The following is a 27919-nucleotide window of genomic DNA, read 5'->3' as shown; positions in this document are numbered from 1 at the left end:
GGAACCCAGTCACAGCCCCCACAGCCCAGCAGGAGGGGAGCCAGGGAGCCAACAATCCCACCTCACTCTCCTCCTGCCCTCTTTCCTGCTGGTACATCCCATTGCCTGAACCCAGCTGGGGCCAGGGGGCCCTCTGAAGTTGTCCAGAGAGGCCAGCTTCCTGGGGCATGAGCAGAGCAGGTGAAGAAGGGCACTGAGCGGATCTGGAGGGGCACTGGGAAGCTCTCCAGCAAAGCCATTCAAGCTGGTGCAGTCTCTACCCTTCTTTCTTTTCCTCACCTAAGATCTAAGTAGACATTACTGCAGCTGGTCTGTTGCTACAGTAGCCAAGCTCCATGATCTTGTAAATCACTAACAGATGCAACACACCACCACGGCATGGTTCTTCTCCATTTATTGTTTGGTAGAAAGACAGGCTCTTTAACACTTTGTATAAACATCTGACAAACTGCTTCTCCTAGATTGCAGAAGGTCGAAGCCAATTTTCTTTGAGAAAGGGCCCTTGAATCTGACAGTCAAGTCACCAGGATAGAAACAGGAGCTGCTGTACCTAATGTTCTGGAAGGTGGCTCAACCACAGCATGCTAAGGCCTGTTTAAAACCGCTAGCGTTTAAAAAGGTCCATCTTTCCTTCCAGTGCCTACAAATGATGAAAGGAGAATCCCAGAGATCTGCTACTGATGATGAGTTAGAGAAGGCTAGTTCAATGATTCCAAACTCCTGCCTGAAATCCTCTAGAGACGCAGAGCAATGACACCCCCCTTTCCAGCTGGCTTCTCAAGTACAGATGCATGTTCTTCTGGGACTCAGGCACCGACTAACCTAACAGTCTCACCCAGTCTCATCATTAGGCTTCTCAAAAGGACTTCTGGTGAAAGAAGCAGCTTTAATTATTTTCATTTTTGCCAATTTCAGCCCTTAGAGAAGTATTTCTTGTTTAAAAAAAAAACGGAGGGGTGGAGGAACTATTCTAAGGAATTCAACAAGAAAACAGGTACCTTTTATGAAAAGGACTTTCAAACTCTCTGAGCCCACAACTTAACTGAAATAACTTTGCTGAAATGTCCCACATAAAACGTAGCACCTTCTCCCCAGCAGCCAGGCGGATGGGACCTGTGTAGGCAGAGCGCCCATTTACAATGCTCTCACCGGAAGCAGCAGTCGTGGCAGAAGTACGGCTACTCTTTAGTCCCTAAGTCAAATCCACATCCCTCCAGGCTGCCCTCTGTAGAATTTTAGTAGGAGAAACAGTAAAGGTCTTGCTGGACAGCCATGAGTAGTCCTGGCGCTCCCCGGAAGCCCCCGAGCCGAGCAGAGAAGGCCACACTGGGGATGTCGGCCTTGGAGGTGGGGTGTGGGGAGGGGATGGTTCTGAGCAGGTGGCCATCGTGGAGGCTCCAGATTCTGGTGTAGCAGTCCTGGCCCACTAAGAAAGAGGGAAGACATGGTAGGTCAGTGGGAGAAGGGAGGGAACTTGTGGACATGGCTTCTCTTGATTCTTCCATGGAAGCCAAAACACAAACTCACGAACGGAAATTACTTCTACTGATAATATGCACTTTAGAAAAGCAAAGTTACAGGTCACCCTCTAGAACCATAACTGGCTGAAGGTATTCAAAGCAAGAAGACACACTGGCTGGCTGTGTGACCCCTCGGATGGCTCAGCAGGCACCCTGGCTAACAGGTGGGTATTCTGCTTCTCTTGGTGTCAAGGGCTGTTCAAGAGGGAGCCCAGCCCAACCGCTCTAGATGACATAAAGCTCACTTCCTTTTTATGAAACAAAAAGTAACCAGGAAGATCTCTTTTCATTACATCCTGGGGACAAACCAGGTGACAGCTCTCCCCAGAGCTCTTTCTCATCCAACGGTTCAGTTCATGAGACCAGTTAGAGTCGTCAGGGCTCAAAGTTCTGAGGAATGTGACCCCTAACACCATTGGTGAGGGCAGCCCAGACACATGATATGTGCTACCAGAGATCCTGGAGGAAAGAGACCTTCAGCATTCAGGGAGTTCACACTTGCTCTTGACCAGAAAGTGACTCTAGACTGTCGGTACCCCATCAACCGCAGATGAACTCAGGCCGCGTGGTTCACTGATGACTACAGCTGGCCCTCCACCCATACCTGCCCCGCAACAAGGCTGACCCCTTCTCTATGATGCAGCACACACAAACCCTTCTGAGGGAAAGCTGGTGGAAAACAGACTTACAAAGGCAGCTAACTGCTGGTGATGGTGAGAGCAGTAAATGAGCCTAAGAAAGTTCTAACAAAGTGATGCTGCTTAGCCAAAAAAGCTCCATGCGGAGTAAGTACTTTCTATAGGAATATTAGCAAATTGGAGGATGCGCGAAGACTGAGAACACGTTCCTTAATGCCAAGGGCCTACTATTTCATACGTAACGCCACTGATCTTTCATGCCATCAGAATATTCTATAGCCCAGAAACAGCATCATCTGTGATCCACTTGTAACTCCTTTCAAAGGGGTGTAGTGGCTGGACAGCTCTGCTCCCGTAACACAGATCATGGGCCCACAGGGATGGTGTTAAAACGTCCAGGATTCAGTTCCTTACAATGACCTTAATTTCTCTTCTCAGCATCCTCTGGGGGAAATACAAGCACAAAGAACAGGGAGCCCAAGTTTTCCAGAGGACAGCTGCACGACAGGATAAGGGTCACACTGAACGCTGACCCGGTGAACACTTATATGCCACACCCAGGTCCGCCAAGCTGCTGTTTTATTGCCCTGACTTGCCTGTTTCCTAGGTGATGTTTGCTCACTGATGTGGGGACAGAGGGCTGTCCACCTGGTGGACGTGTCAACTGTGGCTTACTAATATCTATTACCAGTAATGCAATGTTTACTATCTACGTCCCACCTAGTCTCCCTCCCCAACAGTCTACAATCCCCTTTATTCGGTTCTGTTTTGGAGTAATTTCTCCCACTGCTGTTTAAGCTGCTGGGGGCCCTAAGGGACAGTACTTGATGGGATGGGATCTCCCCCTCTCCAGCTACCTGCCACCACGATTCCTTCTTCCTCATGCACGTGCAGGGGCAGGTGGGCATACTCATTCACGTGACCTTCGTACTGCCTCAGACACTTAGTGGTCCTCAGGTCCCACAGCTTGATCTGTGGGAAGAAGCACAAGGGGCTGTTACGGGGAGTCCAGCAGGTACACACATGAACCCCAGGCCCAGAGGGCAAGGTCATACCCCAAGAGCTCTTCAGATTAGGAAAATCTAAATCTCCAACTCCTCAGCCCTAGAGTTCATCAAAAAGACCAGAATCAGTTTCACGTCTGTCTAGACCAGTTGGGCTCCCAGTGGGCAGTAGATGCCCTGTCCAGACCAGACCTGCCTAATCTCTGGCTGCCTCTCCCCTGCTGCTGTCTGACATGAGGGTCTCTTCCATAGAGCTCCTCCACCTGGCAGCACTCTGGACCACTAGCTCCAGTGGCTTGAGAAAGTCAGTGCCACCCCTACCGTTCCAGCCATGTCGGACGCCATCAGGGATTGCTCTTCTTGGAGGATTTGCACAGAAGTCACTGCTGAGTCGTGGAAGAGGCGGGTGGCCTTCCAGTCCTTGCCCTGATTTCGACAACGCAGATCAATGGCAAAGACCTCCCCAGAACGACAGCCATTAAACAGCAGAGGAGCCTGTGGAAAGTGTGACTGCTTGGTACCTCCATCTAAAGCTGGGAGGGGTGTGCCCTCCAGAACACAACTCCTGCCACCCTTCCCCATCCCAGCTACTGGTCAGAGACTCGGGTGGACGTGGGTTGGTCAGGGTTTGAGCCTCAGACGAGTTGGAAGGGTTCCTTGTGAAAGCGTAAGAGAACTGGACCCCCTGTGTCCCCCCCACTGGCTGCACTGGCAACTTAGGCCCTACTCTGAAGCTGTCTCCACCAAAGTCGTTGATGGCAACCTGGGGTGGTGAGTATGGAGGAGGAGGGATGACAGACCCAGGCAAGACGTGAGGTCCCAAACAGAGGGGGAAGACGGCTGACGAAACCTGAACAAGAACTCCGTGCTTGCTGCCAAAAGCAGGTCGGCATACTCCCTCCTCTACACTTTTAAAGAAAGGTGGCATTTTCTATGGGGCAATTCTCTGAAATGTAGCAATGACTACAATTTTGATTTTTAACTTTATAAGGTGTAATTTGAAAGTAGTGTATGAAACTATTAAGTGCTATAAACTGGGATTTAATTTAAAAAATTACTTGTCCTGCTGGCTAATCCAAGTACTCAAGAACTGCTAACAATTCACTTAAACAGGAAGGGTTTAAAGGCCACTCAGCCAGGCCTTTCTGGATCAGCCACCTTTCACTCGGTGCAGACATGTTCACGAAGCAACCCGTTAATCCTTTCCGACGCCCTCTTCTCTACATGGGAGGAGGACTAGACGGCACACAGAGGAATCCAATTTCAATGCAGCAGAACTTTCACCTTGGGAGGCTTTATGTTACACCCTTCCCAATCCAACCCACCAGGACAGCAAACTGCTGGGCCAAGACATCACTGCTGGTCCCAAATGACTGCCGGTGTCCTGTCACCACGTTGGTCACCAGGACCCGCCGAGATAAGCCTGAGAGACACATGGGGTGGAGAGACAAGTGTCACTTGCTGGATAAGGGGTCCAGAGCCTGTTCAACCCTCTCCTCTGGGGACCTGGGAGGCAGCCACAGCTCACCTGTACTGAAGCAGTTATTTGCCTGGATGTTCAGGGACCACGCGCAGGACCAGGCCCCAGGGATGCGGAAACTGCACAGCATGCCAGGCCGGTCTCCTGCTGAGGGGACAGGGGTTGTAAAGCATGGCTGTCCTCGAGGATGGAGATCTTTCCTGCACACTGCCAGGCCAGGGCCCACGAGATTTGGGAAACCTCCAGGAACAGCTGCTCAAGGCCCCACTGTGGGTTTTGTGGTAGCAAAAAAGACTCACTCAGCTGGGTGCCCAGCTCAAAAGTGGTTATTCTGAGAGCGAATATCTGATCTGTCCTGACTTCCCAGCAGCAGTGTTACAGGTACTAACAGCGATCGGAAAGGCAGTGTGGTGTCCCAGCTAAGAGGGTTTCAACCCCAGATCTCACTATTAGATGGTGATCGTAAGCAAAACATTTTTTAAAATAAACTTTTTTCTACTGACAACACATACACAAAGGGTGTAAATCATATGTATGTAGTTTAAGGAGTGATCGCAAAGTAAACAGAGCCACGTGACCACCACCCAGGTTAAGAACATTCCAGTACCCCAGTACCCCTCACGTCTCCTCCCCTTACTACCTCCCCAAAGGAAACCACCATCCTGACTTCTAACACCACAGATTAGTTTTGTCAGGCAAATTCTGACACTCTTTGCCTTAGTTTCCGCATATGTAAGATTGGGTGATAATACATACTCCTACCTCATAAGCTTGCTGTATGACGAAATGCCAGGCAGCAGGCTAAGTGGGCACTACCTCATTTAATGCTCCATGTAACTCGATGGGGTAGGGATTACCTTCACTGTACACAAGTTAACCAACCTGTTCAAGTTGGTAAGGGGTGATGCCGGGATTCATGCCAGGTCTGCCTGAAACCTGCATTCTTAGAGGCCTGACCCTTGTCTAATTGATCCTAATTCTCTGAAAGACTGAAAACTTAACAAACAGAATGCTGCCAGGAAGGAGAAGGCCAAGTCCCTTCAGCCGAACAGAATCTAAGTATCTCTGATCGCACCTGCCACACAGTAAGAGCTCAAAAGACGTTTTCTGAACGATCTGTACAGGCAGCCCAAATAAACATTCCGATCTCTTGCTTTGGTTACACTTTTAACTGTTCCGGCTGCTGAAATGATCCAGAAGAAGGGGAGATGTGAGGATGCACACACTTCTGGTACGAATCTTGGGTCAGCTTTAAGGAGCCTCCCACAGGCGCTTCTGCAGACTCTCCCACCCTGGGGCTCTCACTTGGGCTCCCCCAGCCTGGGGTTCCCACTCCTCCTCTCCAAGGCTTTGCCACGGAGCTTAAATTATTGTTGGCTGCAGCTCCTGGGAGGCAGAGGACAGAGACCTCCCTCAGAGCACCTCCTCGTCCAAGGAAAAGGCCCATGTACCTGGGTGACTACTGACAAACAGCGAGGCTGGGAGCAGGGTGGCACAGCCTGGAGTCTCTGCGATCCCCATGAGGCACAGGCTGGAAGAGCTGTTAAGGACAGTCAAGCACAAGGCTCTCCTCTGGGAGGGGAATGAGCATTACTACCCTTTAAAAAAATTGTAAGAATAACACCCATAGGCCAGATTTAACATATTACATTTTCCATATTTAGTTTCAGATTTTTTTAAAGGAAAAAATTGTCAGAGATACATTTAACAGTTGTCTTTGACCCCTCCCCAGTCCAATTCTCCCTTCTCTCCTCTCCCACCCAGAGACTCACTCTTCTAAAACTGGTCTGAGTTCTAGGCCATGTTATACTATTTCCATGACGCACTTGTCTGTGAGCAATATAAAGAACTGTTTATGTTTTTAAAACAGATGTAAATGGCATCTTCCACGACTTTTCAGTCTGCATTGTCTCCTGGATTCATCTGTGTTGATGTTTGTAGCTCCAGTTCTCGCATCTTCACCATGAAGCACTCCTCTGTATGAATATATCACAACTTATCCACTCTCCTGGTGATGGGCATGGAGGTTATTTTCAATTTTCTTTTTTTTGCTCTGCTGCTGGAAGGAGCATCTCTTGTTGTCTCCCTCCCACGACAGCAGGCTCCTCTAAGGCAGTGTTTCTTAAACCCATGGTAAGAATTTAACTTTACACTACAATGCACTACACACACACACACACACACACATTTGAAACAAAGGTTTCATGAAATATTTACCCTTACTAAATATGAAACACGTATTTTCTAGTCTACTTCATTAAAAAAAAGGCCACTCAGAAACTAACTTAATGGCCCCTGATAAGTCAAGACTTGCGGTTTTAAAACACTGCTCTAGCGTCTAAGCTGGAGAGGAATTGTGGGGGTGTAAGCTGCATGCACCTTCAACTTCAAGTGGTTGAATTACTTTATTCATACCAAGAGTTTTCCCCATTCTCTACATTTGCCAAAACTTGGCACTATCAGACTTTTAAAATTTGTGCTTATCTGAATGGGTATAAAATGACATCTCATTATTTTAATTTGGATTCCCATGACTATTAGAACTGGATGTACCGTCATCTGATTATAAGTCATTGAGTTTGCTTTTCTTTGAATTGCCTCTTTATATCCTTTGCCGACTTTTGTATTGGGTGTCTGTCTTCCGATTGATTTGGTTCTGCTCCCTGTCCCTTCACAGCCACACTTCTCTCAAGAGGAACCTGTGTTTATCCCCACTTACTTGCCTTGCTTTCATTCTTCAACCCACTGTAACCCAGGTCTGACAGTCACTTTTCCACTGAAATGTTCCCATCAAGGTGTCCGAAGGGCCCTTAGTTTCTAAAGCTGATGGACACTTTCCAGTCTAGCCCCGTGGCCATGGAGCACAGTTTCTAACTACATGATTCCTCTTGGCCTCCACAACACCACTCTTCGAGTTCCAGCCTCAGACCTTCTCCTAGCACCGAGATTCCCTGGCCTAGATCCTAAGCCTCTCAGACTTGTGCCCTCCTCCACTCCTGCCCATCAGGTCACACCCTCTCCACTGTCCTCTTTAGTCTCACTGCGGTCTTCTTGAGGCCTCACCCTCATCAGCCTATCACCTAAACTGCTATATAAGAAATGCCTCCACAGTCACAAGCCTCCAAGGGCATCCCACAGCCCCCAGGATTCAGTCTTGCAACCTAGCCAGCCAGAGGCATCATGGATACCAAACACCTTACTGCTGCCCAATGTGCCAAGCTCTCTCCTGACTCTTCTTTCTGAGGGGAGCTCATCCCCTCCTTCCCATGTGGGAACCACCTCCAGGAAGGCCGCCCGAATCCTGCATCCCTTTTCCACCCAACTGCCCCACAGGCATCACTGCACAGACTGATTATCTGTTGAGCCGCTCATTTCAAGCACCTTCCACAGGGATCGGATATGCTCAGTAGATGTGAGCGGAATAAACACATACACATTGTGGGAATGAACACACACAACCTCTCATGGAAAAATGTAAATTTCTGCAAAGCAATCAGGCAACATCCTTGAAGGTCTGAATGTGTAATGTGTGCATGTCACAGTGCCTCCGGTGGTAAGCCCCATGTTAAATATCTCTAGTATAGAGGCTGTTGAAACTGTAAGTGACAACACTGCAGCTGGGCAGCTCAATTCCTTCCTAAAGAAACTCCCTCTGCTTCCGGGCTTGAAGGGCGAGGATGTGGGAAGAGTCCTTACGCAAGTGCACTTTCAGTTACCATGGCTGACATCCAGGTTACACACAAACTTTGTATGATACCTACAGGCCCCTTATCGTAGATCTAATCCTTTAACAGGCTGCAGGTTAACGAAGAGTCCAGAAAGTGTAGAAAGAATTCAGTCTAACCCCCACCACTCTTTGGGAAAAAACGCAGAGTGCAGGTCTGAACAAGGCGCCATTTTTGTCAAGGGAGAATGTCCCATGAACTTCAGCAGCAGGTGCACAAAAGCCTGACGATTACCTGGAATGACCACCAGAGGGCAAGCCGTCCAGCTACAATAGACGGCACTCTTTAAACCCAGCTGTGCGGATGTTCATCCTCTCCTTTGCCCACAGAAAGGGGAGAAACGCCATACTATTCTTTTGGGGTTTTTCTTGGTGAGGAATATTGGCCCTGAGCAAATATCTGTTGCCAATCTTAGCTCTTTTTATTTCAGGATGATTGTTGTTGAGCTAACATCTGCATCTGTGCCAATCTTCCTCTATTTTGTATGTGGGACGCCACACGCTTGGCTTGCTGAGTGGTGTAGGTCTGCGCCTGGGATCTGAACCCGCGGACCCAGGCTGCCAAAGCAGAGTGTGCCGAACCTAACTACTGCACCACCAGGCCTGCTCCCATACTGTTTTAACCTCAGGGTGTGACCTGCCCACCAAACCTCCTCGTCTGCCAAAAGATACAGAACATGGGAATCCAGGTGATTCAGTGAGGCCCAGCACACGGAGTTCACCTGGGGAGGAAGCACACAGCAAGATGAAAAGATTGGTCTGACTGCCAACTCATGGGGAGAAACAGACAAAAGCTTACTTGTGGAATAACTTGTGGGGATGTGGACATGTGACTTTTTTCTTCAGATCTTGCTCCTTTAAAGGGGGCTAGAACAAGCAATCTGAGAACAGGGAAGCTCCCTGCACTACCATGCAGAGCCTTGTGAGGGGACACGGAGGAAGTAACCCCCAGGCCCAGTCCTTCATCATTGGCATGGGCCTCATAGTGAGACACCTCGTCTACCCTCCAGGGGATGAATTCTCTGCAATGGCAGGGGACAATCCTAACCCTGAAGGCATTCTGTATCTCACTTCACCCAGAATCTACTTTCAACCTGTATCCACCTTGTGGCTCATGTCCCAAGAGAACAGAAAGTCACAGCTCCTCATAGATGCAACTGTCACCCCACTGCAATTTAAAGGGTACCCCCTAGACAGCACGCTCCTTATACTTATGTAAACCTCAGTGTCGGCCACAGACTGGCTGAGTGACCAATGCATCGTCCTGACACAGTGGGAGGCCCTTCCACCCAAGCTGTCAGCACACTTCTAGGGACTCCGTGCGTGGGTGGGCTGCCCTGGATCGACTCGACCCTCCTGGAGGGAAGGTCCTCATGACCAGTTAAAAACACTGCTTCAAGCCTTCCCCCATCTAAAGTCATTTCTCTACCAAAATAAGAAACTCCTGAGGCCCTTTCTTCCCCTCTGGGTTTGCGGGACCTAAAACTCTATTTTTCCCTGGGGAAAATGAGGTAACCGCACCCTGCCTTCTTCACCAAGTTCTCTCCTCTTCTCTGAATTTGGCCAACTCCTGCAGTGCCCCTGGATCCAAAGGCAAAGGGGGTTTCAAGGCACAACGGAAGGGCAACGTACCTTCCGGTTGGTGAAGTAGAGGTTTTCATGCATATGCACCCTGAACGTGGGGGGTCTCAGACCGCGCAGGCTGATGATGCCGTACTTGGACCCACCGACTTTGACATCATTCACTGTGAAGAGCCGGTCACTGTTGGTATCCGCCTGGAGGGCGAAAGCGGACTGTAGGTCACCTTGCAGGCTGAGCCAAGCAGGCTGCCTAAGACCATCTGCCCATCTCTCCTGGCCCCCCTGCCCTGTGTGTTTTCACCTGGTGAGAGCTCCCGTCCATGAGGGAGCATGGAGATGACCTAACTTGTCACTACTCAGCACAGCTATCGCTGGGCAAAGCTAAGAGGCGTCTGTCTCACAACACAGGAGCTAGGGACGAGGACAGCAGTGAGGGGCCCTGCCAGGAAGTCTGCAGTCCACAGTGACCCCACTTGCTGTTTGGCAGAGTCCTAATGTCCATCCAGAGAAACTGTTCAGATGAGCCACATGGTGACAGAGCAGGTGGCCACCATGAAAGCCACACAGCAATGTGGGAAATGCTAGTTCTAACCAGAAAGTAATAAAAACGAGGATACAAAATTGTCCTCCTGTCACCCACACACTATGATTACCACCAGGTAAAAAAAAAGACATTGCACTGACAAAAAATGATGAGAGAGAAGACTGCATCGGGGTGTGGGTTATTTTTAAGATTTTTTTAATTAAAAGAATGTGGTTAATAATTACTTCAAAGCAAACACTCTATTTTGTATTTTATATGTATTTATAAATATAACACAAAACACAAGTGAGTTTGGAGTCTGGTGAAACTGCACTCACTCTGCAGGTGTACTCGGGAAGAACGGTTATGGTCTTGAAGAATCCTTACCAGGGACTAGACTCAGATCTGAAAAACTGGTCTCTGGGTGGCAAACTGCCCAGGCCCATCCTCTCGTCACAGTGGCCAACTAGTCACCTGTAACTCTGGGTGCTGGGGAAGATCTTCCAAGGGCCAGCCCGCAGCTTGTGCAAGACGAGGCAGGAGGACTCGGGGGGCTCAGGCTCTGTTAAGCAGCACGCACACTCCAGCCAGTTTACCCAAGAGCCCCAAGGAAGGGGCTCCTGAGGGGAGCCCACTGCAAGAAAGTATTCTACTAATTCAGGTCAAATTGTACCCCCAAACACATTGGGGGCGGTTAAAGCCACAGGAGAGAGAATGTGAGTCTTGGCCCCCAACACCCCTAATGTGGAAAGGCTCTGCTGTTGAGGTCTCCTGGGGCAAGACCTCAAAGGTCAATCCTGTGGCTGCAGCCTCCAGGCCTGTCAGGAGATCACAAGGAATTTCGTGTCCTTTCACTCTCCTTGGCTTCCAGGCAGGACAGGGCTAGCAGGGCAGGCCACAAGGCTCCCTGTGGCCTTGAGTTCTCACTCAAGCTCAGCGGTCTGGCTCCTCCTGTTTGCAGTGGACCCTCTGGCTCTCTGCCAACAGTTCCCTGGCCCCTGGGCTCATGTAGTTGGCCCTGGCTTCCAGCTCAGGTCTAACCAAAAGCAGAGAAGGCTTTCTGCTCCCTGCAAATGGTGTGATGGAGGTGTGCTGGATGTGCAGGCCCAGGGACAGTGGCCCGCAGGCCCCTGCTACTCAGGTCAGGCACAGCAAACAAGGGAGTAATATGCCGTTGCCACTGGAGAACACCGGAGCTTCAGGTTTAGCTACCACATGCTGCCCCAGTATAAGAAGGATGAGAAGTCCGTGGTCCACTGTGTACCTTGGTCCAATGTGTACCTTTTCAGTTGTGTACACAACACACCCCAGGGAAAGTCACTCTGTGATGGTTCTTAGTCAATATGTGGTAGGCCCAGGCTCTCATGTCAAATGACAGAGCTGCAGTGGGGGTGACGATGGTCACAGCACGGCCTGCCCTGCCAGCTTAGCATCTGCCAATGGCTAGCTGGTAGGTGCTTGTTAAAATGATAAAACCAAGAGGATGCCATCTGTTTTCATGGCAACTGGCTTCTACACAGCTAGGCTTGATGAAAACCAATGCTAAGCCACGAAGTGTCAGGGGATGGCAGCCATACCCCTGGCACCCACAGAGAGCTCCCTCCCACTCACCAGTATGAGGTTAAATCGGTCACTTGCCAAAGCGGAGGGATCCGAGCTCTGAATTTGGACTTTTTGCCTCTGCATGCAGCTCAGTCGCAGCTCATGGGCTAAACTGCAGAGGGGAAAAGGGGGGCAGGGAGGGCATGGACGCCACACCTCGGTATCCGTGAGGACGACTCGGGCTCTGCCCTATCCCACACCCTGAAGACCATGGCCCCTGCTCAGCCTCTCCATATCACTCCTCAGCAATGGAGTTGAGCAAGATCCCCAATAATCTCAATTTTAGAACTCTTAGGAACACTAAGGCAAAGAAACAGGTGGCCCATTGAGTGGGTCAGAGAGTTAGAACGGAAAGGATTTATTTTTGGACCATCTAGTACCACTCCTTCTCTTGAGACGAAGAGAACGTGCCTGAGAAATGAAGCAACGTCCTCAAGGACACGGAGCTAACAAAGAGCCCAGGGATGCAGTCACCCATCTTACTGCCCCTTCCCTCTCCTGCGTCCCAGCTACCTCTCCACTAAGAACAAAATACGTTTTAGGGTGAAGAACGTATCTTCCTATACCCTGCTTAATGCTTTTCCCTCTCACGAGGAGGGAAATACAGGAGAGGCATGCACCACCTGCCCTGGCTAATATCTCCTGCACGGCTGGCCTTCCCTAAAGGGGGCCCTGCCCCAAGATGAGAGCTGTGCTCCCTATAAGCCACCCAAACTCATGTTGTTTCTTCACCTGTCCACGCACTGCGGGAGGGAGCAGAATGCTGGGGTTAGGAGCTTAGGCATTAGAGTCAGACAGATCCTGCCCTTTCTAGCTTTACCTTGAGCAGATCACTCCACTTGGAGCCTCAGTCTCTTCTTCTGGAAACTGGGGGGAGTATCAGCCTATCTCACAGGTTTTAGTTACATCAGATATCACAAGTATGCAGATAATGTTTAGTTCACATACATCCATTTAATGCTCCATTTTTGGTGACAACTTATCAGAAAGGGAAAAGGAGGCAGAAGTCTCACAGGAATGAAGTTATAGGACCTTCTACTAAACGAAAAATGATTTAAGAGTAACACAGAGAGAACATCTTAGGAAATTTCTGCCCAATTCCTCTGCCTAGATGCCCCCTGCTCTGGCCTCCTGCAGGAGTTTCTCTCCTTGTTCTGGAGGGAGAATGGTTCTCTCAGGGCTAGTTTTAGTAGCAGAAGGCAAGCTGTGAGCTGGAGCCCCTTGATCGTGAAGACGCCTCACAGAGAAGCTACGAGGTCTATCCTGAGTAGATTCTCGGACCACAGAAACAATAGGATAAGAATATTCAAGAAGAAAACGTAATGAGGCATAGTCTTACCGGCAATAACTGGTGACATTGAGAAAACCCAGCTTGTTTTTCTGTAGCAAGGAAGATGCATTACATCCCATCCTGGCTATTTTCTAAAAAAAAAAAAAAGAAAAGAAAAGAAAAGAAAAAAGATAGATTCAATGAAGTTTTATGTTATAGGACAATGGAGAATGTTTTTAGAAGAAACGGGTATTAAGTCGGCAGAAATTATATGCATTAAAACTCCAACCGTCTCCTTTGCTCCTCTCCCTGGCAGAGGAAGAGCCCATCCCAAGAAGGCAGGTGTGAGCTGGGAAGTATGCTCAGCGCCGCTGTGCAAGCCCCACTGTGATCTGTGCCCAGGGAGATGAAGCCACTGAGCTAGTGAGTGCAGGATGGCACTGGACACTCAGGTCCGCATCGCGCTTTCCATTCCACCTGTGCTGACCTGACCCTGGGGCTTGGATTTTCCGTTCTGTAGCACCCATAACCATCACAATGTCCTGGCATCTAATCCCCAGAAGGGATATAAGGAACCCTCAGGTTCAAACCACACACCCAGGTTTTCTACTGAAAATACAGTTACTGAAACTGTATCATGCTGCTTCCAAAGATTCCTCCGGGAAGGACGAAACGTTAGAATTACTGATGAAACAGCAAATAAGGAAAGGGGGGAGGGAGGAAGGGATTTCTCGCTCGTTCTTATTCTCTTCATCACGTGCCTGTCACAGACAATTCGACACCACACTCCCTCAGGTGCACGTGCTAAGAGTCATAGGGCATCTAACAGCCACCTGTCAGCAGTGGGCAGAAGCTGGCAGGAGTGGAGGGGACAGGGCGGCCCCTACGAGTGTGGAGCCCACCTTTCTCTGCTTGTCTTCCTCCTCCAGCAGCTGCAGCCTTTTGCTCTCCATCTCCTTGTGCCGGAGGCCCTCCTTTGTGAGCGGGTTGCAGTTGTTATGTCCAGGGAGCAAGCGGAAGTAGCGATTCTTTTCCGGGTCAAAGTAATACCCTGGTAGGTCTTTAATCACAAGAAATAAAATCCACTTCAACTTAACACTGTGAACTGACCCACCTGGTAAGGAGGCCAGTGGCCTGCCCACCACCCCTCACAGCTGCCTGTCTTTTCTGAGGGGCAAGAGGTGGGCCAGCACTGCCCACAATCCTGGACCCAGGGCAGTCCTGGGGGAGCCAAATCACCCCTCAGGCTCTGGTGCCTCAGGATTGCCATTCCTGATACACCCAGGTCCTCCTGTTAGTGTTCAACTTGCTCCCAGAATTTCTTCCAAGGCAGAAATGGGCTGCTGACACAAAGAGTGCACCCATATGCAAGTGAAGACACAGAGGGCTGAGGAAAAAGGGCAGCCAAAGCAGACATAACCCGACGACAGGGCAGGACAAGGTTTCATCTTTCCCCACGGGCAGGGCTGGAGGAGTCCTATCCAGCAGACTGCTTACCTGGCACGGAAGAACTGCCAGCTGTGCTGGATGAAGTCGACGGGGCCTCATCATCGCCGTGGCCGGAATCCTGCAGGCGTTGCTGTGGCCCCGTGTTACACCTGCTGACAGTCAGGGTAACTTGCAGTGAAGGGCTTGCGTTCCAGCCACTCTGACTGTGGGGTCTGCAGGAAGCAGCTCAGGCAGTTCCGCAGCCTCCACCCCGACCCTCTGACCCTTCTGATTAATTGGGGAGCACTGACTCCTCTTTTCCTTGAAAGCAGTTTACCTACTGCAAATACATCAAAGTTAGGGCAAGGTCTCGGTTTCTCGTTCTTTTTTTTTTAAAAGAGGATGGAAGTCACGGTAATTCTCTTTTCTTATCTCCTCACTTAAGCATTCTGTGAGGTCTGTTGGAATTTTCCAGGTGAAAAGGAGAACAGAAATCTTTGCCAATGAGAATTTACCATCTGGGCTCATCTGTCAGCTGAACAGCAGTTACAAGGCCAGGTGAATTTCACTGGATTCACCAGTACCAAAAGTTTAAATTCTCCTTGGCTGCCCCACCTTACAGATGGAGAAAGTGGGGCTCAGGGCAGAGAGGCGATCTGCTCAGTAACGCTGGGATAGAGACACTGTTTAAACACTTGATTTGCAAAGCTCAAGAAGCTTCTGGGGCAGTGACAGCCTGAAGGGTACAATGATAGAGCAAAAGAGGAAACTTAGAATCCGGATAAAATCTACTTGAAAATCAAGAAGTTCCCTTCCCCACCCCAGCAAAAGGAACACAAACTGAAAAACTAGGTTGAAGAAATAAAAGAACTCTCTTTTCTCTATAAATACTATGTATGGTTTCAGAGAAAATTATTCACTCTCCTCTTTATGGCCCAGAGCTTCCTGAGGCAGCTCATGTGTGATCAGCTGCATGAGGAGGCAGGATTACATGTCATGGCAAACATCTACGTTTCTAGCCCAAGGACTGCAACTCCGTTCTTTCCAGAGCCCAGAGGGTGGCTGTCCAGCATGTTTCCATGCGACTCTGCCAAAGCTGAGCTGAGACTCTTCTCAGATCACATTTTGCTACAGGTTGTACCCTCAGGGGAAGGCCTGGGGCCCAGAAAGTATCCATGGTTCTCCTCACAAAACATACAAACATTGGGCCCTGTCCTGACCTTTCTACAATACGGGTCAAGTCTGGGCTCGTGGCTTAGAGTAAGAGATTCGATTCTGCACCTGCTGAGGCCCACCATGCACGGAGGGCCCGCTCAGAACCAGGCAGCCTGTGAGGGGCTTTACATGCGTGATTGCAAACCTAACGAGAAGCACCGGCTGTGTTTTGTACCAGAAGAGGGACTCAAGGGTGATCAAGTAACTTGCCCACTTTCACACAGAAAAAAGCAGTGTGTCAAACCCAGACCTCCTAATTCCAAAGCCCTTGTTCTTTCCACAACATTTTGATGCTTTCTGTTACTGTTCAGGTTAACCTGTTCTAGAGAAACATCTTGGTATTTGACGTCTTCTGACGTCTGACAGAATTAGAATTCTGTCCATTTTTTTAAAAAGATTTTTCTTTATTTTTCCTTCTTCTCCCCAAAGCCCCCCAGTTCATAGATGGGTATTCTGGGTGTGAGTACCTCTGGTTGTGGCATGTGGGATGCCGCCTCAGCATGGCCTGACGAGTGGCGCCATGTCCATGCCCAGGATCCGAACCAGTGAAACCCTGGGCCACCGAAGCAGAGCACGCGAACCCAACCACTTGGCCATGGGGCCGGCCCCGCATTCTGTCCATTTCACGAGGAGGCCTGGAGTGTGGCAATTGGCCTATGGGTCTCCTTTGCTGAGGAGGAGCTGCGTGAAGACTTCTGGCCAGAGGCCGTGCCGGCGCCCTGAACCATGGAGAGGTGCCGTCTCCCGGCGGGTGGTGCAGTGGGGTCTTGTTGTGAGACGGGACTGCATATCCTTCACGCAGAAAAACTACTAGAGCGTGGAAAGTGCTTACACTGGGGACTTCAACTAAGTCTAGACTACGTTTTACCTTTAAGTGAGGCGGTGGTGACATGGTGTTCGTGTTACTGTTCTCTTATACCCTTTTTGTGTTTCGTAAATACTGTATTATATAGAGAGCCTTTGTGAGGACTTGGGCTGAATTAATGAAATTAGGTTGCCAGAAACCTATTTTCATTGGCTGGAAGAAAAGACAAAAAAGAGAGAGAGGAAAAAAAAGTCTACAAAGTGGACAAACAGCTCTCCAGTTACATTAGATGATGTCTAGTTCTGAGCCTACGGCTAACGCTCCGGCCAGAAGTCATGGTCACTCTGAAAACGAACAAGAGTGTGGCCATCATCTCATTACCCAAAGTGTGGCAGGCAGGCTGACCTGCAGCAGCAACACTCCTGGGAGCTTGTTAGGAATGCAGGCTCTCATCGGACCTCACCTCAGACCCTGCATTTTGATGAGACCCCCAGTGAGTCACACGGACGCGAGGGTGCTGGAAAATGGAAGAACATTGTTGCACTGGGCAACAGCACTTGCCTATTAGAACCATGTTGCCTGAACCAACGGTACTGCCGGTGGTTCCTTCTCTCATGTCTTCTACTCTGCCAGTTGCTTTCACTCATTTCTGCTCCTAAAAGAGAAAAAAAGAAAATTACCTACAAACGTGTGCGCATGTGCTTTTCTCTTCTGTTTGCTTCTTGATAGTTCCTTCATGCTCAGAACAAGGCAAAAGGATGGCCCAACCTGGGTTATCATCAAAGCCACCACACCAAGCCACCCCTGCAAAGGAGACACCAACAAAATCCAACACTTCTGTAGCCACCTCTCCGGCTTCAGTTCTCTTACTTTACAGCTGACACCTGGACCGAAAACATGTTAACCTCCATTCCCTGGGCCACCATGTGAGGTGCCGACACTCTCACAATTACTTTAGGGTGACAGTTTGAGCCTGGCATGAGAACTCTCAAGTTCTTCTTCTTTCTCTGCCTTACTAGGTAACACCAGGGCATATAATTATTTTTCTTTCAATCCACACACATTCTTATTCATAGAGAATAGCGATGACAGTGAAAACTTTCTCCTATATAGCTAAACAGCCAAAAATGTGAACACAAACAGGGCCAATGTGCATGACTTCTCAATGTGCTTAATAAAGGGTGTCTTAACTCCCTGAAGTCCCCTTGCTGTTAAAGGGACAGATGTGCACATGATGTTTTGAAATAAGGAATGAGATAAAACCACTTAATGACACTGACATTCTAATAACTTTCCAAGTGGTTTTTTAAAGTTTTATCTCGTATAGACTAAATCTATCACAATCATCAAAATATCACCAGTTTTAACACTAGGAATCACATTAGGAGTTCTTAAAAAAGACTCAACTGTGGTACATGGACCAGGTGCTGTGAGTTTCATGCATTCCCAACACCTGGTGAGTTTTTCCCACTCATTAGAGACAAGGATGACGGCTCACCGAATAGGTTTTAAAACTACATTCAAATACCATAACATCAAACAGAGCGCCAGAAGTCTAGACCCACGTTTCAGATTTCAGCATTTATTCAACTACTTCTGTGTCAACCTATGATTATGAGTTGGGGCTAATGTGATACAAAGAAAAGGAAGAGAAATTCAGTGAGTACAATACGTAGGTAACCAAACATTTCACCAATTCTGTAACAAAGTCCTTGATTTGCTGGCTTCAGAGTCAGCCTGCTTCCTGCACTAGGCCATTCCACAGCCCAGATTAGTTTAACCAGCCGTTCTCCAGTCCTGTGCCAGAATTAATAAGCACTACTGAAGGAAACTATACAGCCACGCAGACTTAGAGCCACCATAAACGTCTCATTTTCATCCTCTGCCAGGACATTATAAATTGACCTAATTTTATTTATGCTTAGTCTGATTCACTCTCGATAATCCTGGGTGTTTACACTCTCCTAAAACCCTTCCCACTTCCTTCCAGTCACCTTTAGTAGACAGCAGAGCTCCCCACCTCACAGGGGGATGTTACCAGACACAAATACCCAATTTCTCTCCCAACCCCTCCACGAATATCTGCCTTTATTAATTCTTAGCGTCTTCCCCCTTGGAGAAAGCATCCCTGCACCTTTTCCTGGCAAACCCATCCCGCCTGGCAGTTGACCTCACTCCTTCTCAGACTCCGCAGACATCTGTTCCCATATACGTTTCATCAATCTCCCCCCTCCTCATTTCAGCTTATAAACATGCTCAGGTTTTTCACTTGTATGTGCTCCATCTCTAAGCCAAAGGCACAGAAACGCTCTGAGGGTGTGGTCTACATGCACACACTCCACTTCCTTGTTTCCCAGTCACTCCTCAAGCCACTGCAGTCAGGCCCCCTCCAGCTTCATCTTTCTGCTGAAAAGCTCTTGCTCAGGTGTTAACTAATGATCACCCATGTGCCAAAGTTAGTGGTCTCTTCTTAGCCCTTGTTCTTGCAACAAGTGACACCGCGAAGTTTCACTCTTCCACTGGCTTCTGGGATATCTTTCTCTTGGTTCTCTTCTTGTCAAATCCATCCTTTTCCAGTTTTTCTTAGGTCACCCATCCTGTGTTTTCCACTGTTCTGTGCTAGATGCTCTTCTTCCAGACTTAACACCGTCTCATCTGCCAACACAGGCTCACCTCCAACCCCGAGCATCCTTCCTGAGCGTCAAGTTCTTATGCCGGCACCTCACGTCTATTTTCACAGACTCAGCAACTCAAGAGGTTCCAAGTTCATCCCAGTCTGCTTTTCCTATGTATATTTCCCTTCTCTGTAAAGAATATCACTATCCCCACCCCTGTCCAATAATATAATGATTTCATTCATTTTCCTAAGCAACCACTTTAACGGCTCCTGAATATCACATGCATGGATTTCTCTATGGATCAATTATCTTAATATTTATTTAAGAATAAAGTCGTATTTATTACCTAGTTAAGTTACAAGCTAAAAGGCACTGTGACTAGGAAGGGAAATATGTATGGTCAGTGTTAAGAAAACTGGTAGAAAAATAGGCCATATTCACATAAAGATCATTATTACTATTACCAACTCTACAAAAAGAAAAAAGTTTCTTTGCATTGCATATTCTGCACACAGGATTCCAGTTTGCTTGAATTATGAAATAATGCAGGAATACAGCAAAGGTCACATGATGGTGAATCAAAGGCTTCAGCTCCCCCACTAGGAGGCAGGACCATGGCCTGCCGGCACCATTATCCTCCAGACGGGGCTGCACGATCAGGACACACTCAACCATGAAGTAACAGGTGAGCCAGCGAGACTATGTCTAAACCACCAGCTCACACAAGCACAGGTTCAGGCACTGCTATAGGACAGCGGGGTTGACAACAACCACTCATTTACTAAGTGAGATCAAGTCAAAGTCATTCTTAAAAAGTCACAATAAATAGAAGTAGAGCAAATACAGAAAGGGTTAAGAGTAACATGAAATGGTATCTTTTTGTGTTTTCAAGACGTTTATTTCAGGGGTGGGGAGTGTGTCTTCCCCAAATGCAAACGTAGTTCTCTCTCAATATCCACTTCACGGATTATGCTCGCACCTATCACTCTGAATTGAACTGTTTGTACTCCCGTCTCGCATTAGACGTGAGGTGAGTTCTTTAAGGCAAAGATCTTGCCTTGTTCTTTTTTCTATTCGTAGCACCCATGACCCGGGTGGCTCTAAGTAAATGTTCACTGAACTAAGAAATGACACAAAAATCCTCACAGTTACTTTAAATCCCAGCTAGCTTCCTTCTACTCTGGGTATTTCCATTTGATAGTCAACACACACTTACAGAGGGCCCAGTTCATGTCAGGCACTGGTGAGTGGGCAGAGAAAAATAAGCTGTGGTCCCTGTTCTCAAGGCATCACTGTTCAGTCAGGAGACAGTACACGAACCAATTCCTGCAGTGCATCGGGTGGGTGAAGACCCGGGTCTCTCCAGGCGTAGTGGGAGAAGGGAGTGACTGCTCTGAGTGGAAGGGCCAGAGGGGAGACAATCTGAACCGCAGCCTGAAGTACGAACGTCAGGCAAGGAGGTGGGAGAGGGGCCTGAGAGCAGTTCGGTATGCCCAGGGCCTAAGGTACAAGGGGCTGGGGGATGAGGTGGAGAGGCAGGAAGCCCAGATCATGAGGGCTCCAGGTGCTTGGGCAGTGACATGATTAGACCTGCATATCAGAAAGGGCACTTTAAAGGCAGCGGTGGAAGGAACGAGTTGGAAGGTAAGGACTTCCGCAGCAAGCAGGTCAGATGAACCCACCAACTATGAAAGGGGTGCTTGGGACAGAGGAGCCCAAATTCAGATTCAGGAGCTGAATCTCACGAGAGACATAGAGAGAGAGGAGCTGAGAACCAGTAAGTCCTGACCTGGGAGACCAAGAATAAAGGAGGAAAAGCAGTCTGGGGCAGGGGGCAGGCAGAAGAGAATACGTCTGATTTTGAACAAACCAACCTCAAGATGTTTGCAGAACACCCAGGCAGGCAGTTGTACATAAAGCTCTGGGAATTAAGAGAGGAAACAAGGCAAAAGATAGAGATTTGAAAGTTATCAGCATGTCGTGACACACATTGAGACAAAAGTGGATCCAAAGCCAAATATACAGTGAAGATTCAAATTCAAAGTTAAGAGGCAATTTTATCAGACAGCAATATGAAATCCAGCACATATCAGTTTTAGATCAGCGCTTCTTAACCAAGGACAATTTTACCCACCGGGGGACATCTGACTGTATCTGGAGACATTTTTGTTTGTCACGACTTGGGGGAGAAGGGTGAGATGCTACTGGTATCTAGTGGGGAGAAGCCAGGGATGCTGCTAACCATCCTCTAATGGACAGGACAGTTCCCTACAACAAATTATCCAGCCCAAAAGAGTGCTGAGGCTGAGAAACCCTGTCCCAGGCAGGAAGCGCTCAATAACAATTTGCTGGGCAAAAGGCTGACACTCGGCTCCTCTGGAGCTGCTCTGCCAGGCACAGACATAAAATAAGATGCGTTGTGGAAGGCTGAGCCTGGCTCTGCCTTTCAGAGAATCTTTTAAATACCTGAAGGAGTAAAGAAGAATTTCTCAGAGACCATTATTCTGGAAAGAAGTAATGTTAATCTCTAACAATAAATAAACACGATTTGACTTTTTGGAACACGTTTGTGTAATACTTATCAAGCACGATATAAATGTACATGCTTTCTGGGAATCAATCCTGAGAGAATAACCCAAAAGACTGGAAAGATCACATGCAAGATATTTACTATAACTTTCCAACTCACTTTATGAGGTCAGTATTACCCTGTTAACAAAACAAGAAAAAGCCATCACAAGAAAACTATAGATCAACATACCTTACGGACACAGACACAAGTCCTCAAGAAATGCTTGCAAGCCAAATCCAGAAGTATATAAAAAGGAGTGTACAACATGACCAAGTAGGATTTACCCCAGGAAAATAAGGTTGGTTCAACATACAAACATCAATCAACATGATACACCATATTAATAGAATGAGGAAAAAACCTCCATGATTATCTTGATAGATGGAGAAGTGGATGAAATTCAATATCCTTTTCACGATAAAAACTAGGAATAGAAGGTAGCTTCCTCAACTTGCTAAAGGGCATCTACAAAAACCCCACAGCTAGGGGTTGGCCCCGTGGCCGAGTGGTTAAGTTCGCGCGCTCCGCTGCAGGCGGCCCAGTGTTTCGTTGGTTCGAATCCTGGGCGCAGACATGGCACTGCTCATCAAACCACGCTGAGGCAGCGTCCCGCATGCCACAACTAGAAGGACCGACAACGAAGAATATACAACTATGTACTGGGGGGCTTTGGGGAGAAAAAGGAAAAAAATAAAATCTTAAAAAAAAAAAAAACCCACAGCTAACTCATACTTAGTGATGAAAGACCACAAGCTTCTCCCCTAAGATCAGGAACAAGACAAGGATGTCTGTTCTCACAACTTCTGTTCAACATTGTACTGGAAGTTCTAGCCAGGGGCAGTTAGGCAAGAAAAAGAAAGAAAAGATATCCAAACAGGAAAGGAAGTAAAACTATTTCTATTTGCAGATGACCTGATCTTACACAGAGAAAATCCTAAAGAATCCACAAGAAAACTATTAGAGCTAATAAATGAGTTACTCAAGGTTGCAAGACACAAGACATATATAAAATCACTGTATTTCTACACACTAGCAATGAACAATTCGACAATGAAATTAAAGAAAACAATTCCATTTACAAGAGCATCAAAAAGAATACATAGGAATAAATTTAACAAAACAAGTACAAAACTTGTACACTAAAAACAGTTGTAAACACTGTTGAAAGAAATTAAAGAGGACCTAAATAAATGGAAAGACATCTATGTCATGGATTGGAAGACTTAGGATGGCCTCCAAATGGATTTGTAGATTTAGTGCAATCCCTATCAAAACTCTAACTGCCTTTTTTTGCAGAAATGGACAAGGTGATCCTGAAATTCATATGGAAACGCAAGGGATCCAGACTAATCAAACCAATCTTGAAAAAGAGCAAAGTTGGAAGACTCTACTTCCCAATTTCAAAACTTACTACAAAGCCACAGTAATCAAGTCATGGGCACAAGGATAAAAATACAGATCAACGCAGTAAAATTGAGAGTGGAGACATAAACCCATACATCTATAGCCAACTGATTTCTGTCAAAGGTCCAAGACCATTCAATGGGGGAAAGAGTAATCTTCTCAACTGCTGTGACAACTACACATTCACCAGCAAACAACATACTTGGATCTCTACTTCACAACGTACACAAAATTAACTCAAATGTATCCAAGATCTAAAACTATAAACCTCTTTGAGGAAATAAAGGTATAAATAATCATGATCTTGGATCAGCAATGGTTTCTCAGATAAGACACTTGAAGCACCAGAAAAAAGATAAATTGGACTTGATCAAAATTAAAAACTTTTGTGCATCAAAGGACACTATCAAGAAAGTGAAAAGACAACCCATAGAACGGGAGAAAATATTTTTAAATCATGTATTTGACAAGGATCTAGTATCCAGAATATATAAACAACTCAACAAGAAAAATAACCCAATTAAAAAATAAGCAAAAAATTTGAAGACGTTTCTTCAAAGATACACAAATGGCCATTTGGATGGTCAAAAGATGCTCAACATCAGTAGTGATCAAGTAGACACAAATTAAGACCACAATAAGATACCGCTTCATACCCACCAGGATGGCTATAATAAAAAAAACAGATTAAGTACTGCGAGGTGAGGATGTGGAGAAACTGGAACCCCCATACACTGCTGGTAGAAACGTAAAATCCTGTGGCCACTTTGGAAAACAGTTTGGCAGTTCCTCAAAAGGTTCAACAGAGTTACCATAGGACCCAGCAAAACCCAGTAGAAATGAAAACATATGGCCACACAAAAATTTGGACAGTAATGTTCACGACAGCATTATTCATAATTGCCCCAGAGTGGAAATAACCCAAATTCCCATCAACTGATGAACGGGTAAACAAAATGTGGCGCATCCATGCAACAGGAAGTGAAAAGAAGAAAAAGAATGAAGTACTGATGCATGTGGCAATGTGGAGGAGCCTTGAAAACATTTTGCTGAGTCAAAAGCCGGACACACAAGGGCAGTGTATGATTCAATGTATATGAAACCTCCAAATCTCTAGCAGAGGCAAATTGAGAGAGACAGAAAGCAAGAGATAGGGAGATATGTTTCCAAGGTTTGGGGGGGGGGGGGGAGAGGGCAGGGAAAGGAGAGTGACAATTGGTACAAGGGTCCTTGTTTTTTTTAAAGCTTCTACAAAGGCTATTTTTCTGTTATGAATAACTGCTTTTTCTAGTTATTCCAAACGAGTTGATAAGGGCTCTGATTTAACTGTTTCATATTTTCAGGAAAAAGTGTTACTATTATACACTTTTATTAACTAGGTAGTAGGCTGGTAAAATTTCTACAGAATTTTAAATGTTCCATGTGTACTTGTTCATGTTTTCTTAGGCAACATTCCACCAAATTACTAGCTTTCCAAAAGCTGTAGTACTGCATATTAATATATGCAGCAGCTTTACTTGTTTTAAAACCAGAATCGGGTTGTGACTTTCATTTAAATTAAAACCTATGCTTTATGCATTTGTAAAACTGATATATTGGTGTCCTATTTCTTTTATTGTTTTGATTACACACTTGAAAGATAAATTTACACACTGAATAATGAAACTTGATGTTTCGGTATAAGTTTAAAAAGAAAACTTGTCTTTTACTTAAAGCTTCATGGGGGGGGGCTGGCCCAGTGGTGCAGCGGTTAAGCTCGCACCTTCCCCTTCTCGGCAGCCCAGGGTTCGCTGGTTCAGATCCCAGGTGCGGACACGGCACCGCTTGGCAAGCCATGCTGTGGCAGGCGTCCCACATATAAAGTAGAGGAAGACGGGCAAGGATGTTAGCTCAGGGCCAGCCTTCCTCAGCAAAAAGAGGAGGATTGTCGGCAGATGTTAGTCCAGGGATAATCTTCCTCAAAAAAAAAAAAGCTTCATGGAATAGAATTCATATTTAATTGGAACAACTAGACAGGATGCTTTTCTGGAGTCAACCTAAAGGAAACTAAGTGGAAGAGGCAGATCTTTTAGTTTCTGTTATCTACTTACTATAGGACTCCCAGCCAGCTACAGTGCATTAATATGAAATACTTTGAAATTCATAATCTAAAAGAAGGGGGGGACTTATAATAAATTCACAGATCACTAGGTAGGAGGTTGACGTGACTCAGTGTGTAATATTTTTTAAAACTTTCATTTTGGGTCAGCATAAGTTTAATTTTTTCTTTTCAGTTAGCATTTCATTTTGAAGTTTAACACAGTAAGCTTGTACACAATTTTATAATTTAGTAATCCCGGATTCTGAGTCGTTTTAAGACAAAAATGGAAACGAAAAGTGTGCTTAGGAGAACTAATTTTCTTCTTCTCTAACATCTAACTCTTCAGCCTCTGCTTGCTGATCCTTTCTTAGTTGATAGGTGGACACTTGCCCTGTTCCAGACACACACTTAGCTAAGGCACCCCGGAAAAGGCACCCCTGAATCTGCTCTTGCAGTATCTAAATGAGATGGATAATCTGGCGGATACCTAGAGCTTCTGAAAACCTCCGAATATCCTCCTCATCAATCTTTTGCATATTTTGGTAGGTATCAGTGTTTACGTCTAAAGCTTTGCTGTGAAGAGCATTTCAACAGTGATAAACTCTGAAAACACAGTCTTAATATCCTTTATTTGCTGCTTTTCCAAACTGCCAGTGGTTTCCTCCAGGTGGGAGCTGTCTGGGCAGCTCTCTGTAAGTGGGTTCTGCCGTAAAACACAAGTCCATCGACGGCTTGCTGCCTTGTCCTTTCCCATCTCGCGAACTGCTCAGCTTCTCCACTCCTTGCGTTCATGCTGCTGACGTCGTCCAGTTCGTTTTGACAACGGTTCCAGGAGCTTTCCACGGTTCCGCTCCTTCGGCTGCAAATCGTTCAACCTCGGCATGTCGATACCCCGAAGTCTGGCAAACTCCTGCGCCGTCTTTCAGGCCCTGCTTCGCAGCCGGGCTCTCCGGAGAGGCCTGCTCGTGCAGCTCGCTCACCTGGGGCCGCTCCGCCGCTCGGTCTGGCAGTTTCCCGCACAGGAGCAGCAAAGACGGCGCCCAGCTCCCCGGAATGCTGGCGCGTCCCGCAGGGGCCAGGACAACTGGCCCTCCCCTCCCCCAAGGCGCCATTTCGGCCGGCCGCAGGATCCCTACGGTGCGGGCCGGAGATGGCCGGCTGGACCTCGTCCCAGGTCCCACCTCCCAGAGGGAGCTCCAGTGCCTCCAAGGTGCCTTGGCCGCAGGGCGGTTTCTTGGGCTGATGAAAATGTTCGGGAATAAGATCGTAGTGATGGTCACACAACCTCGCGAATATACTACAAAACCCCCTCGAAGTGTATACCTTAAAACGGCAACTTTTATGGTATGTGAAATATATACCTCAAAACCAAAAAAGATTTACTACAGCAGTACTATAATATTTAAAAGGGAGAAACATCCTTAATGTCGAACAACAGGGGAATTCAGATGATAGAGACGAGGGGACCATGACGTGGAAAGCCTAAGGCCATTGGTTTTAAAGCCAAATAGAAAACCGTGTCTAGGAGAAGCCTGCCATGCCCACCCCGCGTTTTAACTTTATTTTACAAATGAGGAAACTGAGCCTGAGCGGGCTAACGATCGTGCCCAGAAAGACAGTGGGTGGTGGACAAAAGGCTCCACCCCTGCTGGTGTGGGCCCTGGGCTTGGCTACCCACGGGACACCGCCTCAAGCACCAGGGTCAGTGTTACTTAAAACTAAAGTTTGGGGCTGTGGGATTTTGTTTGGTTCCTCCAGGACGTTGTCGCATCAGTGTCCTTTCCCTCTTGTCTGATTGACAAGACAATGTCTGTGGACCACCCCACGCCCACCAAAGGGAAGGGGGTATCATGGTTCTGAGGTCAGCGGGGGGCCCGACGAGGCTTCCCGAACCCCGCAAGTGCTAGGGTAGAAAAGGTGGCCTTGTCACTAACACACGACTCGGTGTGCAGGTTAACTCGGAAAGCTTGGGTTCAACCCGGGGCTCCACTACTCACTAGTCTGTGAGTTACCTGGGGCAGGTAACAAGTTCATCAGGCCCCTTTCTGAGCCCGACAAAGGGACTACTACCTACCTCACGGGGCTGGTGCGCGGAAAAGTCAGTTAACGCTTGGAGAGCTGTTCGCGCAGCGCCTGGCACGCGGAAAGCGCCCGACACGCCTTAGCCGTTCTGCAGACCTGCCTGAAAAAGTCACCCACAACCTGAGCTTCCAGGTAAACCGCCGCCGAGGGCCCGCAGTCCAGCCACTAGGAGGTGCTGGGTGGCACCTTCAGCATCAGGGTTTAGAAAAATGCGCCTTCGGGTCAGACACCGAGCGGCAACACTCGGCGCTCCCCTCCCCCGTATTTACGGCTGCAGATCGGACACGACACTCGGGGTTCCCTCCCCCGTGTTGACAGCTGCAGATCGGACACGACACTCGGGGTTCCCTCCCCCGTGTTTACGGCTGCAGAT

The 27919-nt window shown here is 47.6% G+C and overlaps 1 protein-coding gene across 8 annotated transcripts in view; it reads right to left on the bottom strand.

The window, feature by feature from the left end:
• Positions 1-379: 379 nt before the first annotated feature.
• DCAF4 (DDB1 and CUL4 associated factor 4) overlaps positions 380-27919 on the bottom strand; it is a 27984-nt gene continuing 444 nt past the window's right edge. For 2 of the 8 annotated variants that reach the window (XM_046647600.1, XM_046647601.1), the window contains exons 2-15: positions 27539-27646; positions 17352-17445; positions 14840-14943; positions 14245-14402; positions 13412-13494; positions 12082-12184; positions 9999-10142; positions 9039-9088; positions 6094-6173; positions 4691-4789; positions 4488-4585; positions 3484-3657; positions 3016-3130; positions 380-1426 (exon numbers count right to left, since the gene is read on the bottom strand). In XM_046647600.1, the coding sequence (XP_046503556.1) occupies positions 1236-1426; positions 3016-3130; positions 3484-3657; positions 4488-4585; positions 4691-4789; positions 6094-6173; positions 9039-9088; positions 9999-10142; positions 12082-12184; positions 13412-13494; positions 14245-14402; positions 14840-14943; positions 17352-17437 (1485 nt within the window). In that variant the 5' untranslated portion in view covers positions 17438-17445; positions 27539-27646 and the 3' untranslated portion in view covers positions 380-1235. Of the gene's footprint in view, positions 1427-3015; positions 3131-3483; positions 3658-4487; positions 4586-4690; positions 4790-6093; positions 6174-9038; positions 9089-9998; positions 10143-12081; positions 12185-13411; positions 13495-14244; positions 14403-14839; positions 14944-16452; positions 17446-27538; positions 27647-27919 lie in introns of all 8 variants that reach the window. The other 6 variants (XM_046647597.1, XM_046647599.1, XM_046647603.1 and 3 more) reach the window with 6 other exon arrangements.

The sequence above is a fragment of the Equus quagga genome, chromosome 20 (assembly GCF_021613505.1).
Source record: "Equus quagga isolate Etosha38 chromosome 20, UCLA_HA_Equagga_1.0, whole genome shotgun sequence".
Lineage (NCBI taxonomy): Eukaryota > Metazoa > Chordata > Mammalia > Perissodactyla > Equidae > Equus > Equus quagga.
The sequence above is the reverse complement of the archived record's forward strand: the minus strand, read 5'-3'. Positions and strand labels throughout refer to the sequence as shown.